The sequence below is a fragment of the Takifugu rubripes genome, chromosome 8 (assembly GCF_901000725.2).
Source record: "Takifugu rubripes chromosome 8, fTakRub1.2, whole genome shotgun sequence".
NCBI lineage: Eukaryota > Metazoa > Chordata > Actinopteri > Tetraodontiformes > Tetraodontidae > Takifugu > Takifugu rubripes.
This window is the reverse complement of record NC_042292.1, coordinates 7,141,943-7,158,244: the sequence shown is the minus strand read 5'-3', so window position 1 is coordinate 7,158,244 and position 16,302 is coordinate 7,141,943. Positions and strand designations below refer to the sequence as shown.

Here is a 16,302-nt window from a genome sequence, read left to right as displayed (position 1 = left end):
CTAGCGCATCTGTGTAGCTAATATGTTGAAATATGGACGTTTCTGTGCCTACACGCAGCTGTCGAACTCTTAAAAAAAACTTCAAATCCTTTTAATCCCAGTCTCCACCACCTGCACTGCCATCTACTGACAGACTCCGTGTCTTTAATCCGCGACGACAGACCCGAGCACTGACGCTACCAGCTAACCCCTCCATATGTACCTGCACCGCGCAGCTCAGAAACACGATTTCAGGGCTGTGGGAGCATTCGGAAAACGGGATTCTCAAGTGGAACACAAGCTCACACAGACAACTAGAGGAGCCGTCCGTTGCTGCCGTACCATCGCGGTGGGAAACCTCGTGTTTGTCTGTTTTCAGACAGAACATTTTCCCACAGTGCTTATCGCTGGCACGACACGTGAACGCCAGCGTCCACTCTGGAATTGAATGGGCCTGGAATTAACATGACCTGCAGTCTTGTGATCGGGAATCACGGTTTCATCGGAAAAAAGTCTGGTCTGACCAATCACAGCACGAGGAGATAAAGAAGGGCGTAAGGAAGGAAATGTTGCCAAAGAAAGATCTATTATTGCTGCATCTCAACATTAAAAGTGAACTTTTCAGAGCAAACAGTTTGGACATCCCTGAATAATCCAGTCGGCATTAGCTTACAAGCCACTATGCGTTCGCCCATGCAAAGTAGCCACATGCGACTTCATTTTGAGGACATATGGTTGCCAACATATGAGCTCACACAAAGTCCTTGTTCACCATCTTTACTCGTCTGTTCGGTAAAAGCGACCAACGACAGTGCAGCAGCATTAGCGATATCCATGGAGACGAGGCAAATCAAGGCTGCGCATGATGGCGAGAGATGTAAATACACAATGAAATGCACTGCAGACCACACACACAGGCACCTGCACACACAAACACACATGGAGGGAGAGAGAGAGACGGAGAGGGAGAGAGAGAGGGAGAGAGAGAGAGGGAGGGGGGGGAGAGAGAGAGAGAGAGGGAGAGAGGGAGGGAGAGAGAGAGAGAGAGAGAGAGAGAGAGAGGGAGAGAGAGGGAGGGAGAGGGAGAGAGAGAGAGGGAGAGAGAGAGAGGGAGAGAGAGAGGGAGAGAGAGAGAGAGAGAGAGGGAGAGAGAGAGAGAGAGAGAGAGAGGGAGAGAGAGGAGGGAGAGAGAGAGAGAGGGAGAGAGTGCCAGTGTGGCCTGTGTTGATTAATTGGAGTGTTCAGCAGCAGTGATAGCTCTACCCCTCAGAGACAAAATACTGTCTTACACTCCACCTTAACCTCTACCAGGCACACACACACACACTAACACACACACACACACACAGCACACACTAACACACTTCGGTCTGTGCAGCTATCAGCATACTGTGCTGATTTCCAGTCTTTTCCAGGCAAACTTTACTTCATACCTCAGCCACACACACCACACACACACACACACACACGCAGGCGCCGGCTCACGCATCACACACACACCCTAGCCTGACCAAGAGCTGCAAGTTTTATGCACCTTTAAGGCAGCCGCAGGAGCAGCCATATTTCTGCTGGACTGCAAGGTGACTCCACGCAGCAGGAAAAGAGGAGGAGCGAGGAGGAGAAAGAACAAGCGAGGAGGAGAAAGAACAAGCGAGTCTCCACCTGTGGTCGCGGTATTGTTCCACACTAACTGACCCACAATCCCTCACTATTGCCCTTTCCTTTGTCTGGCACTCGGCTCCTTATCTGTCCTTTGAGACTTTCCATCTCGATGTTCGGCTTTGTCTCCCCACTCTGTCGAACACGCGCGCTCTCCTTGTCGCACGCTCCTCCACCTTTCTCCCTCTCCCTGCGCTTTATTCCCTCCTTCCCCGGTCAGCTGTCATGGCTGCCACTTCCTCGCGCCCACTCATTTATTACAGGTCACCGTAGCAGAGGGGACCGTTTAAAAAGGACAACATGCTCCATCTGAAACCGCCCGCAGCCTCAACCGCGGCTGATTTGCAAACATGCAAAAGAAACCTCCGTGACCTTTGTGAGCCAACACACACCGAAAAATAATAATAAACCAAAGTGCCACAACAAAATATGCCTTGTTGTCATTTCACCATCTTCCCTCCTTATGAGCGGAATGTTGGAAACATTTTCCTTGAGGCAGCGTAAGAGTTAACTCTAAGGCCATTTGGGGGGGATTACAGAAATTGAAGGGATTTCTGCTTACTTAAGTCTAAAGGCATTAAAGCGGATAAGTAATTACAAACGATATTGAAATTAGCATAATTTTCTACAGTTTAGCACGGAAACTGTTGCCAAAACCTTTTTTTTTTTTACATTTGACGCTCGCCAGTGATAAAACTAACACCCGCTGACGTCGAATGAACAACATGATGCGTGGACGGGCAGGCCGCCAACAAAACTTCGCTTTCCACCCTAAAAATGAGCACGTTTCCGCGACTCAAACAGATTCAACCCCGGAGTACTAGCTTAGCACAAACCTAACGCTTCTGCCGTGGCTCTGAACTGGCATACTTCACCTTTCTCACATGTACAGCTTAATTTCAGTATTATACTGTTTGGTATATCGCCCCTCCCCCACTCTTTTCTGTTCACAACTTAATTAAAAGGCCTTCTGCCTCTGTAACGCACATGGAGCCCTGACATAGTGCCTGTCAGATTAAGGCCCTGATTATGGCAGGTGTCACATACAAGCCTTGGGAGAGTAAATATCTGTAATTTGTGCTACAATTAAGCAGATTAGCTACTCTGAATATTTTAGCAGGGATTAGCTCACACACAACAGGCCAGGCATGCACGCTGGCAGGGAGTCTCGCTTAGCCACATTTTTTACAGCCATAAGGAGCAACCTTGAAACAAGTGCGTCGTTGTGTAAAGGTGTGCGTCCAGGGATGTTACACACGGAAGCGAGAGGAACAAATTTTAATTCATACAAGATGGACTTGAATGGGTGCATCGAAATGCAAATGAGGGATTACAAATGTGTGATCGGCTTTCTATTCAAAGATTTTCCTTGAAAACGGCGGGCTTTGTCAAGGTTACAGAGGGGAAGACAGAAAAAAATCTTTTGTGATTTTAATGCTCCCTATTGTGCTGCGCTGAGAGGGGAGACAGAGAGGAAAAGGAAGCAGAGTGAGGGACGGTGAAAGATGCCGAAGAAAGACCTGGCTGTCAGTGAAAGAGTCAACGCTACTTCTGCTTTGTAAAGAGCTACTGCCAATCAACGTCTCCTCGTCCTCTTCTTCCTCCTCTTCTTCACCGCTTTAGCCTTTTTTGGCTTTGTGGCTCATAATGCTACAGTAATGGTCTAGGTTTCTTTATCAAAGGCTATGCATGATGAGAAAATTGGGCTGTGTTGCAACCTCTGGGTGCACATCTACTATATATGGACATGTACTTGAGGGGGGGAAAACTGCAAAACATGCTAAGATGTTGCTGTTTGCTAGTATGTTAGCCATAACTGTTTATGTTGACTTCAAGATTCAGACCTACCTGCTGTCCTCTCGGGTCAAACTGACCCCGTCTGTCCTGGTTATAAAGCACGAGTAATGAAAAAAAGCTGTGAACTTGTTTTTAACATCTCCTCATATATGTTGCATTCGTGTTTTGTAATATATGTGGGATAAACCTAATTTGCATGGAATTAAAAAATATTGAGCAAACAGGAAGATCAGAAGTTGTGATGAAATCGGGTTGTCACATCCGAGCATGGAAAGGTGTGTGTGTGTGTGTGTGTGTGTGTGTGTGCGTGCGTGCGTGCGTGCGTGCGTGCGTGCGTGCGTGTGTGTGTGTGCGCACGCACTGCTAAATGTGGCTGGGAGGACCACAAATTCTATAAATTTTAAGAAAACACACATAAAAAAACAAGAGGAAGGTTCAGGCAGTAGCCTGATTATTTATAGTCATTAAATAATAAATCAACACGTGAATTGTTTTATGTTGCAGTCAATAATTGTCAGTCAAATGGCCGCTGGTCTGTCGCATTAATGCTGCACTCTGCACTCTCAGGCAGATGACAGATTAATTTAAACATAAAAATAAAACAACAACAAACAGATACTGGGTTACTATGGTAATATCATCTCATTTACACAAAATTACTAATTAATTTGAAGCGACTTTTTTTTTTTAAATGTTTGTCCTTTTACATTCCATGAGCTGATTAAACTGCATTTATCAAATTACAACCACAACGTTTATTAATCTTAATTTCTTAAATGTGTTTAAACTTGTCATCTTTGACGGCAGCATTAATTTCTTAAATCTGCTTTTAATCTGTCCCACACTCTCCATAATTGTCCCTCACATTACGTTTAAAGAGCAGTTACTTCAAACAGCCCTGCGTCTTCCTGCTCAATTATGGATTAATTGCCATTTATCATTGGATGTGCAGTCAACTCACATTTCCAGGAATAAAAAATACACCCACTTTAAAAACAAATGCATCCCGACACTTATCAACACACTGACGATTGTTGTTCTAGAAAAACATGCAGCAGAAATTAGCATCAAAATTCCCTCTCTTTAGTGCACACCCACACACACACACACACACACACACACACACACACAGAGCGCCCACAGCATGTTGTCTGTGGAACAAACTGGGTGTCATCATTAAAGGAGCGCTAAAATTAGCTGCCTTCTCCCTGTGTGAAGAGAAGGATGGACAGAGGAGAGGAAATAAAATAAAAGCCGTTAAAGGTGGAAAGAAAAGTTGAGCCGGTGAAAGGTGATGCAGGGGAATAAAGTGGAAAATGCCATGGAGAGTGTGTGTGTGTGTGTGTGTGTGTGTGTGTGTGTGTGTGTGTGTGTGTGTGTGTGTGTAGGAACCCTCTCAGGATGGAGGCATTTGTCTCTGAGTGGAATTACAAGTGGCGGGCCAAACAAACCCTCCAGTGGTCTAGAAGAAACAGAACAGGAAGAGAGCGAAATAAAAAAGATTTCTCTCTCTTTCCTGTCCTTTCTTGTTCTCCACTCACTCGCCCTGTGTGCGCGCGTGCATGCGTGTGTGCGTGTGTTTTGTCACACTTGAAGCAAAAAAAGCAGAAAATGGCCATAATTTAAGTTCGATTGGGACACTTGAAGGGCCCTCTGGAGATAGCAGTGTTCGAGATTTGGCGGCATCTAGTGTTGAGAATTCTGGGAATGCCCTTTCACCTGTAAAAACCCCGACTCTGTGTGCGTCTTCAATAGAAACAGCCAGGAGAGAAAGAAACGAGAAGCGTGGGCTGAGAGAATCTCGGCGCTTGGGAGCTCTTTTTCTGTGTGGGAGTGAGATCTCAGTCCTCCTGAAAGGGGACATCTGTGCCAGGCTTCCATGCCTCCTGACCAGTAACTCAGACTGGGAGCTGGCACCGGACGCACTGCTCATCATTAGGTGGCAAAAGCAGTGGGGGTGATGTGGGGGGGGGGGGGGGGGGGGGGGTTGCTGGTTGAGAAAGTCTGTCCTGCCAAGCACGCTTGGTGCCAGGGACGGAGGGGGGCTAAGAACCTTCAGGGATGATTACACAGGCCAATAAATCTGCTGTTTTGCACCCAGGCCTCGAATGTTTCCCCCCCCCCATGCTGAGCAGTTGTGACTCCGCATGTCAATATTTGTGCCGTTCCCAAATCGGGATGAACAGAAGCTTCTCTGTACAGCCGACGGCCAACAAAAGTCAGAATACGGGCTCGTGACGTGGCCCCGTCTCCCTCCCCAGAGGCCCCGAGACAGCATCATCTTTGTTTGGCACGGCGCTAATCAGAGATGCGGTCTGGGGAGGGCCGCTACACTCTCAGGCCATGGTGTTCCATCACCCCCCCACACACACACACACACACACACACACACACGGATCGTAGCATCCCCTCGTGGCCCGCTGGGAACGTCCAGCTGTGACAAAGTGAACAAATATCAGCCCACACCTCAATGTCACCCTCGCCAGATCGCAGTCGCTATTCTTTTTGTGTATGCAACCTCCCCCCCACCACCACCACCCAACCCGGACATGATCCACATATCTATCGGCTCGTCAGAAATGATCGCGGAGCGTCTGACGCGCGTCCAGCCCGAGCCTGGCACGGGCAGATAGCGAGTTATGATAGCAATGTTGACTAATTTAGAGCAAGATTGAAATCCTTCACCCCCCCCCACTCATCTCTCATGTTGTCAAATAAAGGCTCAACAGTCTAGACTGATGCTATCGGAGAGGGGGGGAAAAGGAGCTTAATTAGCTTGTAATAAATCCTCATTTCCGTCAGTCTTCTCCAAAGCCTCAGGCAGTTCGATGCGTGCCAGCTGACAGACGCCCAGTAATTTGATAGTGGCACTCAGCGGGTTTCCCTCTGGCCGTCCCCTCTCTCCCCGAGGCCATTTCACAGGAGAGTACGTCTTTAAATGTCACCCCCCCACCACACACACACACACACACACACACCTAGAGATCCACATGTGGACGCAGTCGTCGGAACACACACGCAAGCTGAAAGGTTTCAGGCGGATGCAGAGAATAAAGGACGGTCAAGCTAAAGGTGCTAACATTTCTAAAGTGTTATTTAGCTGTTTCTACCATAAAGGACACACATACACACTCACACTCTCTCCCACACACACACACACACACACAAAAGACACAGACCTTCTGCCATGCTCTCTGGAGGAATTCAATATCACTCTCTTCCTTTTTTACCCTCCAAAGACGATAAAATATGAACCTGCGAACCTGAGCTGAACCTAATCTGGGCCGAACCTGGGAGGAAAACAGTGGTCGCCGCCAGATTTGTGCACGTTTACGTTGAAAATGTGACAGGTGAAAGGTTTGTTGACACGGGGCCCGTTTTCATTTGTCCCTCGTGTGGCGCAGACATGACTCAGCAAAGATGCGTGTAATCTGCGTTCGCGTCACTAGGAGCCGACTCTTGCACCCCAGACCATTGAGGTCAGAAAGATCTGCTGAAAGCTTCATTTCCTCCAGGTACCTTAACGTCATGAGCATTAACATGAGGCGTCCGCAGCCAGAGCTCACGTATGTTCCATTTCTGATTGCAGACGTGAGCATCGCCTTGACCTTCTTGGTCCACAGGTGCTTTTGAACAAACCTGCCATCAGCCATGTGCATAAATCACCTCCACTAGGCGTAGCCCGGACCGCCGGGGCAGAAACCCGCATGGCAGATATGGACGGGAGTGGATGTGTGTGGAATTAATAAAGCAGCGAGGGTGTCCGTGCATTCATTCAGCCCCTGTTTCATAAAATCCTTTCACCCAAAATATGGGCAGTTTGAATTTAAGCTGCTCGTAAACCAAAAGACGGGAAAACCTGGAGCCTGTTGTGTTCATCCAACGCCTCCCACTTGATGCCTTTAATTTTTAATATTTCCCCAAATTTGGAAGAAATTTTACACGAGCGATCGATTCAGAACAGTCCCTGAGCTCCAAACCTAACAGAAGACCAGATCATGGTAAAGTCTTCTCTCATCAGTGAGGAGGAGCTTGGAGCAAATTCTGCAAAAAGTTCGACATCAAACAAGCTTCCAAAGGTCTGAACTGGTCGCAGACAGACTTGCACCCCGGTGATTCTGGAGCAAAAACACAGCAAAACTGTCTACAAATAACCTCCAGGGGGGGCAGAAGAATGTCTGCGTGCAACACGTCAATAAACGTAGAGTTGCCCTCGCAATAAACTGGCGATCGATTAGCATGAACGCATCAGAGGTGTTTACTGGGAACGTTGCAAAAAGATTAAAGTGATTTTCATCCAGGGACTGACACCACAGGGGTCCTTCTGATGAAAGGGAGATGTTTCCCCCACTGGCTGCAAAGCCCTCAGTGGATCGGCTACATTTGAATTATTCAAAGACACCAAGGAATCAGAACCGCGCCACTGGTGCAACCGAGCTCAACTCGGATAAAGCGGCGGTCCTCGATCTGTCACTGCGCTGGAGGCACTTCAGCCAAAACGGTGGCGCATTCACTCATATTTGGGCTGAAGCCCCTGTCTTTGCAGGGACTTCTGAGAGCCGGTTGGCGCTGGAGCTCAGTCAGAGGAGAAATCAAACCAGTGCGTAATGGGCGGATAACTGCAAACATGCGTTCGGGACGCTCTGCGTGTAGTTTCGGTTGGTGCACAGGCGACCCGTTGGCACCTGAACGCCACATGTGCTGGGATCAGTCCCGAACTGAAAAAGTCCGGTTCTGGTGGCCGCTTCGGACGCACAAGCAGCGCAGCGACGCGCATCAACTCACCTGACTGTGCTGCGCTGGAGCGGATCACCGCCAAAGTGACGAGGACGCAAACCGGGAACTTCATCTTCGGAGCAGAGAGAGAGGAAGCCTGCTTGTCTGGTTAACTGTCGTAACTCACATGTCCACTTCAGATATCCTCAGTTTTGTTTGGTTTGTTTGGTTTTCCTCACGAGCCCGTCACCAAAATAAACAAGGAGAGGAAGAAGAAGCCCGTGCGCACTCCGAGGCGGCGCCGTGGAGAGCTTTTACGCAGCGCTCGCTCTTGTTTGTTTATCAGTTCCCGGACTCGTGTTTAGGTCAGTTTCCTCCGCGGTTTCTCTCAGCCATTTACTCCCCACACTGCCATACAGCCGGTGGCGGGAGGGGGGGGGAGGCTGAGGGTTGGGGGGGTTCTGGTTGCGCGTGTGTTTGAATTAGGATTGATGATTGGGGGGAGAACACGCCTCCGGAGCGCGACTGACACCGTCTACATCCAATTACAGCGGACATCCCAAAAATATTTTGAGGGTGATTTTTTTTTTGGAGGGGGGGGGGGTGGCTCCGCCCATCTCACTAATCACCTGCTCTGATTGGATATTTGGCCGAACAGCTGTCGTCTATACACCTGTCACGGCCTGCGAATGTGTTGGACGCGTTCAAAATAAAATCGAATTATCGATACCGACTTCGATGGCTTCGTTGAATATGTTGTTTTTTTATTTTTAATGTTCCTGCTTTGAGTTTCGATTTGAAGATGAAAGTTTTCTTGCTTATTCTCCGCACCCCAGCTTCCTCTCCTGCTGTCATCCGTGGATGGTTGAGCGCGTCCTGACGCGGCCTGTCCGAGCAGATCCAAATTTGTGATCCGTGAAGGCTGAGAAGTCGAGCGCAAACTGCTTCCATCATAAATATGAGGCCGCGGTGGAGTGAAGCGCGCTCATTCATTGGCCTCTTCTGCCCTCTAGCGGACGATTAGCCCAAATTTATTATTTAGTAATTCAACTTTTTAACGAGGGCAATTTTTATTTAGTTTGCTTGTTTCCGTTTTTTACTCACACAATAAAGATATTATTTTTCCTTTGTTAGCCTTTGTTGATTAGAACTGTATGTTTAACTTATTTTGAAATGTCCTGTCCTTTGCCTCATTTGTTGATTGAAAGCGCAGTAAATTTAGCCTAACCGCATATTTAAGTTGGTAAAATTATATTTTTTCCTCCCCTGTATGTTTACAAGAAATATGTTTATTAACTTTTTTTTTCTCAAGGAATTAGAGATATAAACCCATCAGTGTCCAGGGGGAGGTTGTCTTCAAACAAAAGTTTCAAAATCAGCGTTGTTTACTCATTAAAAGGGCCCTTTGCAAGCACGTTAACCAGTGTTGAATGATGTAAAAGACTCTAGAGTGTTGGAAAAATAATCAAATTAGCGCCAGCAAACAAATCTACCAATTAAAATATGGACCAGAGGGAAAATGGCTGTCAGTTCGCACACCAGAGCAGGAGACACATGAAAACATTTATGTGAGTCGTGGGATTTAAGCTCCCTCTCTCCTTCTCGGTGGCAGCACAACAACAGCTGAGCAGCAGTGAGAATACTAATCAACCGTGGGTGTGCACAAATCTGCAGATAAAACTACTAGACATTAGATGTGAATACCAACGCTAACTCTGGTTATCGGCAACAGTCCTCCATCACAAATAGAATTTAAATACAAATGTCAGTGTGTAAGATTTGGCGACATCTAGTTGCAAAAACACAGGTTATGTGAACTGACTAGCTTTTATCGCCATCTCTTTATCAGGCCTCGAAGATACAAAATGGCATTTCTTGCACGTTCTGAACAGATATTTCTGTTCTGACATGACAAATCTAAATATAAGAGTCATAGAATGAATTCCAAAGCGATATGAAGAAACAGTAATTTACAAAATAAATTCAGATCGTCCTTTCAGGCTCTCGTAGAAACGTTCTAACACATGGAGGGGACCCTACTCAACATTCATTTACACAACCTGAAAGTGGCAAACACTATAAAAGCATGTTTTGTGTGTATTTCTTTGCATTTGGAGCCGTAGGTTTAGAATCCCACATGCTGGACCTTTAAGTCATGCGGCGAATTCACTGGCAGGAGGTCTGTCATCTGTTTTGTCCCCAGTGTGAGCAGCTCCACGCTGTAGAAGGATCAGATGTCAGTGTCTATGATTGGCGCTGCGCTGAGGGAAGGAGGCAGCCACAGTGGAAGGTCAAGGGGCTCGTCAGACGCACACAACAAGCTGTTTTGAATAGGTTTGCTAGTTAGAAGAATGAGGTGTGCGTAGCTGAGGAAGGGAGCACGGCCTTCAGCATGGAGAGAACGTCGCTGCTTAAAGCTGGATTCATGTTGTGGATGGCAGGTGAGTATTTGCGGGAGTGAGTTAGTTTTGTCCAGACAGCTTGAACTTAGCTAAATATAGCTCACTTCCATGGCGATGTTTCATTCTCGGACGCTAAAGTCAGAAATGTTGTGATTAATCTTGTGTGTGAATGCAGTGGAATGATAGATTTGTCAGGCCCCTCAAAATAAATGTGTGCTAATATTAGCCAAGGATGCACTGTGATGAAGAGGGACAAAAGGAGTGACAAATAGTCCTTGAGCGTATCTAAAATAAATAATCAAATATTAAAAAGATTGTGCCAACATGAGTGCAATTAAGAAAATCCAAAACTGTTCCTGTGCCTGCAAATCCTGTTGCATTCAGACATGTTTACGGTGTTCTTGGGGTACACAGGCTGATCATGTGACCCCCTCCCCCGTCTTTGTATAGCCTTTTATTGAGGCTTCCATATGCAACCTTCCTGCGGGTGCTCCAGAGCGCCATCTGGGGTCGACCAAACACGGCGGGGCCTTATCACGGCGGCGCAGGTGCAGATCCGCCACCTTTCTCCGACCTGTTTGTTCCACGGGGGGTCTCCCAGCTTAAGCTGCCTCTCCTGGTGTTACATTCAGGTGCAGGTCCGGCAGGACCGCCGCGAGCCCGCCTCCACATTAGGACGGGGTTTAGACGCATTTGTGATGGGAACAAATGCGATTGTGACTCCTAATTAAAATTCTTTGTTGGAGCCTGATGGAGGGTCTGATGGGAACAGCCAGGACTTGACCTTGTGTGTGGGAATGATCCAGATTGACAGAGCGGTTCTATTGGATCTCTGCAGACGTTGAATGTCTGAGTTAGCGTTTAGCTCACATGCCAAATTGTTGTTTTTACTTTTTTATTTTCAACTTTTAGCTCATGTTCTTCCACTGGTGTCTGGCTGCAACAGAAGTCTGTATGAGAGGACGATCCACGATCTCTGCCTGGCCAACTTCAGGTTGGACTTGGGAGGACTGGATCCAGGCCTGTGGTGCAGTTGGCCAGACACCATGAAGTGAGTACAGTGGAATTCTCAGAATCATCTTTAAAACCTACCAAAACCAGAGGAATAGGTCTGGAGATAGCTTTTAGATGTTTTGAACCTCAGACCAATGGAAAAATATCGTGCTGGTCGAATTCAAGCTAATATCAGGTCCAATTCGTGATGTGTTCAATTATTTCTGTAAGTGCGTTTGTAAGCCTGATGAGTCACGTGGATTTATCTGAAATGAAAGAAGGAAAGCCTCCTGAGCATTAGGCCACCGAGAACAGGATTCACCCTGGTATGAAGGCAGCAATGCATGAGAAGACCAGAATGTATTTAATTTCCCCTGCCCTCGACCACCTATCGGCTATATTTAGATCTGGTAAGTCCACTGGTAATTTTAGAAATCCCTTTTTCCGACGACAGGATCCCCTCACACTCTGAGAGGACATTTCAAAGACACACCCGGAGAGAGTTTCAGTGACAGGAGACAGCCTTTTTCTTTCAGACGCATTATTTAGAGCTGCGTGTTGTCGCCCCTGCAGGATATACGAGGACCTGACAAACTGCACCCACCAGGTGGCCCACAGGGTGGGCTGCTTCTGGCCGAACAAGATGGTCGACCCGCTTCTTCATGCAAGATTCACCGCAGCTACTTCCACAACTGCGCCCTGACCGGACGGCTCATCCACGACCCACCCCCAAGCATTCTGGCGCCGTTCATATCGCCGTCCCAGTGCTGGTCACCCTGCTCATGACGGCCCTGATGGTGTTGGCGGAGTAAACGCACGGAGGGGGTGTTGTAGGGGAGCAGATTCTGCGTTAACGGCTGCTTGTAAATAAGTTCTAGGTTGGACTCAGTTGCAGGGACAGAAAACGTTGCGATTAACTCACGACATTACTGACGCGCCATCAGAAGGCCGACGCTAATCCGGCGATCTGTAGTAAATTTGATGCACTTACCTGAGACTATTTTTTATCATTTTGGCATTAGAATTAAACTAAAACAGAAATAAAGACAATGTGAAGGAAAAAAATACACGTAAAACCCTCGTTCATAAGTTGCTTTTACTCTTTGGGAACTATGGAATTGAACGGGGAAAACTGCCATTGAATGACGACACCGGCTTTTGAACTTCGTTCACAGTTTGGGATCACCTTATTATTATTATTATATTGTTATTCGAGTGTGACAACTGTTTGATGTGTTCTTGAGAATGGAAAAGTGCTCAACATGGGTGTGACATTATTTCCCATCTCTGATGTGGGAACGTCGAGCGATCCTCCTAAAACGTGCGCTAACAAGATTAGTTAATAGCTACCAGCTACAGATGTCACATCCAAGCTAAGGGAGAATCATTTTTTGTTTTTAATCTTAACTATATATTATTTGTAAGACGTTTTGAGACTTTTTCCAGGACTTCATCAGTCAGATGAAGGCTTCCGTGCAAACCAGTAGAAGTTACTTGACAATCAACCGTGAGCTCGGTGTCAGGAGAAGACACCTTCATGGCGGACATCAACCTGAAATGGCAGAGAATCGTCGGCAGGGACGGTTTGGACGCAGCCCCTTTCCCCCTCCTTGCGAGGGGCCGACTCACCTGCTCTGGATGTCGTCCGAGAGACCTTTGGCCTCAGCGGGTTGTTTCGAAGCATTCTCTGGTAGAGAGGAGAAGGTCTCCACCATCTTGATGTATCCACCCAGCGTCAAGTGTTCTTAACCAAGAGGCTGTCGTTCCTGGAGGTGAAAAGAAACAATCAATCCTCCATCGTTTTCATCAAGCTGATGGAGAAGAGGCGTGGAGGTCGCGTGAGGGGGGGGACCTCGTGTGACTTCAGTGTGAGGCGGGGTGCACACTGAGCGGCGACACTCACCACTCTTTGTCTGGATACGAACAGAGTCAACATGTCGGCGTAGATCTTCTTGGAGCTCGATCCAAGGTAGGGATCTCGGAAAGGAAGCAAGGCGGCATAAAACTGAGGGAAAAGTTGAGCGGTGGCTTATCTTTGTCTTCAGAAAGTTGCTAGAGGTTTGAGACTCGGATGTACCTCTTTACAGATGGCATCACTCGGTGGAGAACGTCTCCCGTATTCTAGATCCTGTTCATGGAGTAGCTCAGGAGAGCCAGCAGCCTCCGGGCCTGAGCACCCTGTCGGCCTCCACGAGGAACTTCCGTCGCTCGAACCAATGAGCCGCCGTCATGGCCGTCACCAGATCCACCTCACCTGGACCAAAAGGGAGCTCTTCCGCAGGACCTTGGCTGAGGGACAGAGGCCCACTTTGACAATCAGCTCATAATTATTATCATTATTCAACACAATTTTTAGAGAAGGAAAGTCTACAATGTAGACTAATTGGCGTCCTCAGACACATGTAACCTGTATGACACATTTGGAGGGTTGGGTTTTGGTCAGAGCCATCTCCAGCTGGGCGGGGCTGACGTCGATCCCGACTACCTTGGTGAGTATCGGCGCCAAGAGTACGGTACCCCTGGCCGGGACCGCAGCCCACGTCCACACAAGCTGGAGCCGTTCTGTGGTCTGCAAGGACGGATTTTACGCAGGCATTTTAATATTATGGGATGTTTCGCGGTACTGATAGTGGTTTGCAGGAGCGCTGCAGATGTGACCTGTTGGAGGGTTAAATGGTTGTCATGGTGAACCAACCTTGCAAATAGGCTGATCCTAGTGGGCAAAGTGTCTACTTATACTGGTTATGTTATAAACACACATAAATATTAGCGCGGACCACCTTGAAACTTTCGGGATTTGTTATTAAAAGTTAATATTACATACTGCATCCCGAGAAAATGTCAGAAAAGTCATTCATTGTTGTATGATTTTATGCTTGCATGCCATAGTTAATAATGATGCAGCAGTGCGGTTAGTTGGAGATTCGAGTTCATTCGAGTTGTTCTATGTCTTTACCTTTGGTTGACGAACTTCAGAATCCTGCTGATTAGGTCCCTGCGGTGCCACTCTGAACTGCAGGTACGCAGCCGCGTGATCTTTCCCCTCAAACCGACGTACGGCCATAATTCTGACTGACAGTCCCAGTCCGGACCAGCACTTGCACTCTGTCACCTTGTTCACCCTAGCGAGCCGGACTGGGAACAGCCAATCAGACGTGGCCAAAGCTGGGCAACAGCTGACCGGACTCTCGATTCTGATTGGCTGATGAGCCCAAGGGCCCGCCTGTGTGCCCGAGGCTTCGACAGGAATTTAAAATTACGAACCTTCATATGGAAATTTCGATTGTTCTTGTGGACGGAAACCGCCCATTTTTGTTAATTACGGACAGAAACCTCCGGGTTCTTTTGCTTTATTTTGTGTACACGATGTCACGGTGCCGTCCAATTAAAAAGTCCGTCAATGTGTCAAAATATCTGGTCCTCAGCAGAAAATAAGAAACAATGTTTTTTCCCCCAGAAGAACCTAGAATCACAACCTGTATCGCAGCAGGTGGGATTATTGTCGCATAAATATTTTGCATAATGATTTTGCTTTTGGGGGGCAGAAATACTCTAGAGGAAATATTAATAGCTGCAGTCCATCAACCCATTTCTTAAAAAGGAAGTGTTCATTATGCTACTTCGAGAGAGCAACTGATGGAGGATGACTTTTCAAAGGAAATATTTATTTACGTGATAATGCAGGACATGTAAAGTCAATAGATATGTCCAGTACTGCTAAGGGAGGAGCTGCAGGTGGTGACAGACTCCACCCAGACCTTTTCTGGGATCTGCTGACCTGTGACCAGGAAGCACCAGCGATATATCGAGGAGATCTGGAATTAATTTTTATTGTGTTTGCACACAAAATTGTGGCAGCCACCCATAATAAAGCTGCTTTATTACTGTTGTAGTATGATGTGAATTCTTCATACCGAAAAAACAAGCACCCGGAGAAAAGGGACAATTGTTTCCAGCTGCCTACTGGCTGCAGTACATTCAATAAAATCACGTTAGGAGGTTGAATCACCATGAGATTATTGCCTAGTCAAATATTCCTGATATGCCACAATGCTGTACGAATTTTCTTTATCTGTTGGTTCGGGAATCTTAGTTTAAGTCTAGGAATGCTCTTTCAAAATAGTGAAGGTTAGTAGTAAAATTTGGGTGTCCCGCTAAGTAGCCTCACTGACTTGTATAATAGAGAGGTGCTGAGGAAGGCCAAATCTATACTAGCAGTTGGTCCCCACCCCCTTCACTGAGTTCCAGATTCTTCCTTCTGGTCTCGGTTCACATTTCCTGCTAATAAAGAGCAATAGATTTAGGAGATCATTCATTGAAAATAAAAAAGTTGATCATAAAAAAAAGGAGATCATTCATTCCCGCTGCCATTTCCCTGCTAAACTCAGGTCCAGCGAGGTAGATAGCAGCATTGGAATCCTATTGGGACTACTGTTGTAAATGAGGATGATGACGGTCACCTAGGGTTTTGATGTGCTGGTGATTATGATGATGGTGACATAGGTGTTGATGGCGTCTTTCATGGTTCTGACTATTGTACTGATCTTGGTTATCTCATGTATTGTCTGATGTCTTTTGTTTGTTGAAATGTATAGGTAAATGTGTATTGGGGTTGTAATATCAACCTGCCATTCTTTAATTTTCCAATTTCCAAATATAGTTACAAAGATAACTTTCACGTCCGCTTAAACTAAATCCTTCACCAACTATTACATGTAACACGTGCCAGATTTGATTACCGTAGCTGCCACTTGAG

At 46.9% G+C, this 16,302-nt stretch overlaps 1 protein-coding gene and 1 pseudogene across 1 annotated transcript; one reads left to right on the top strand and one right to left on the bottom strand.

The window, feature by feature from the left end:
- Positions 1 to 10,385: 10,385 nt before the first annotated feature.
- On the top strand, positions 10,386 to 12,380 carry LOC115250716 (receptor activity-modifying protein 1-like; annotated as a pseudogene).
- A 1,310-nt stretch (positions 12,381 to 13,690) lies between these two features.
- LOC115250816 (uncharacterized methyltransferase sll0829-like) lies at positions 13,691 to 14,664 on the bottom strand. Its single transcript, XM_029841011.1, is given in 6 exon segments — positions 13,691 to 13,835; positions 13,954 to 13,976; positions 13,978 to 14,064; positions 14,066 to 14,115; positions 14,171 to 14,204; positions 14,503 to 14,664. Coding segments are annotated over 6 exon segments (447 nt in total). The 5' UTR covers positions 14,611 to 14,664.
- Positions 14,665 to 16,302: the final 1,638 nt, after the last annotated feature.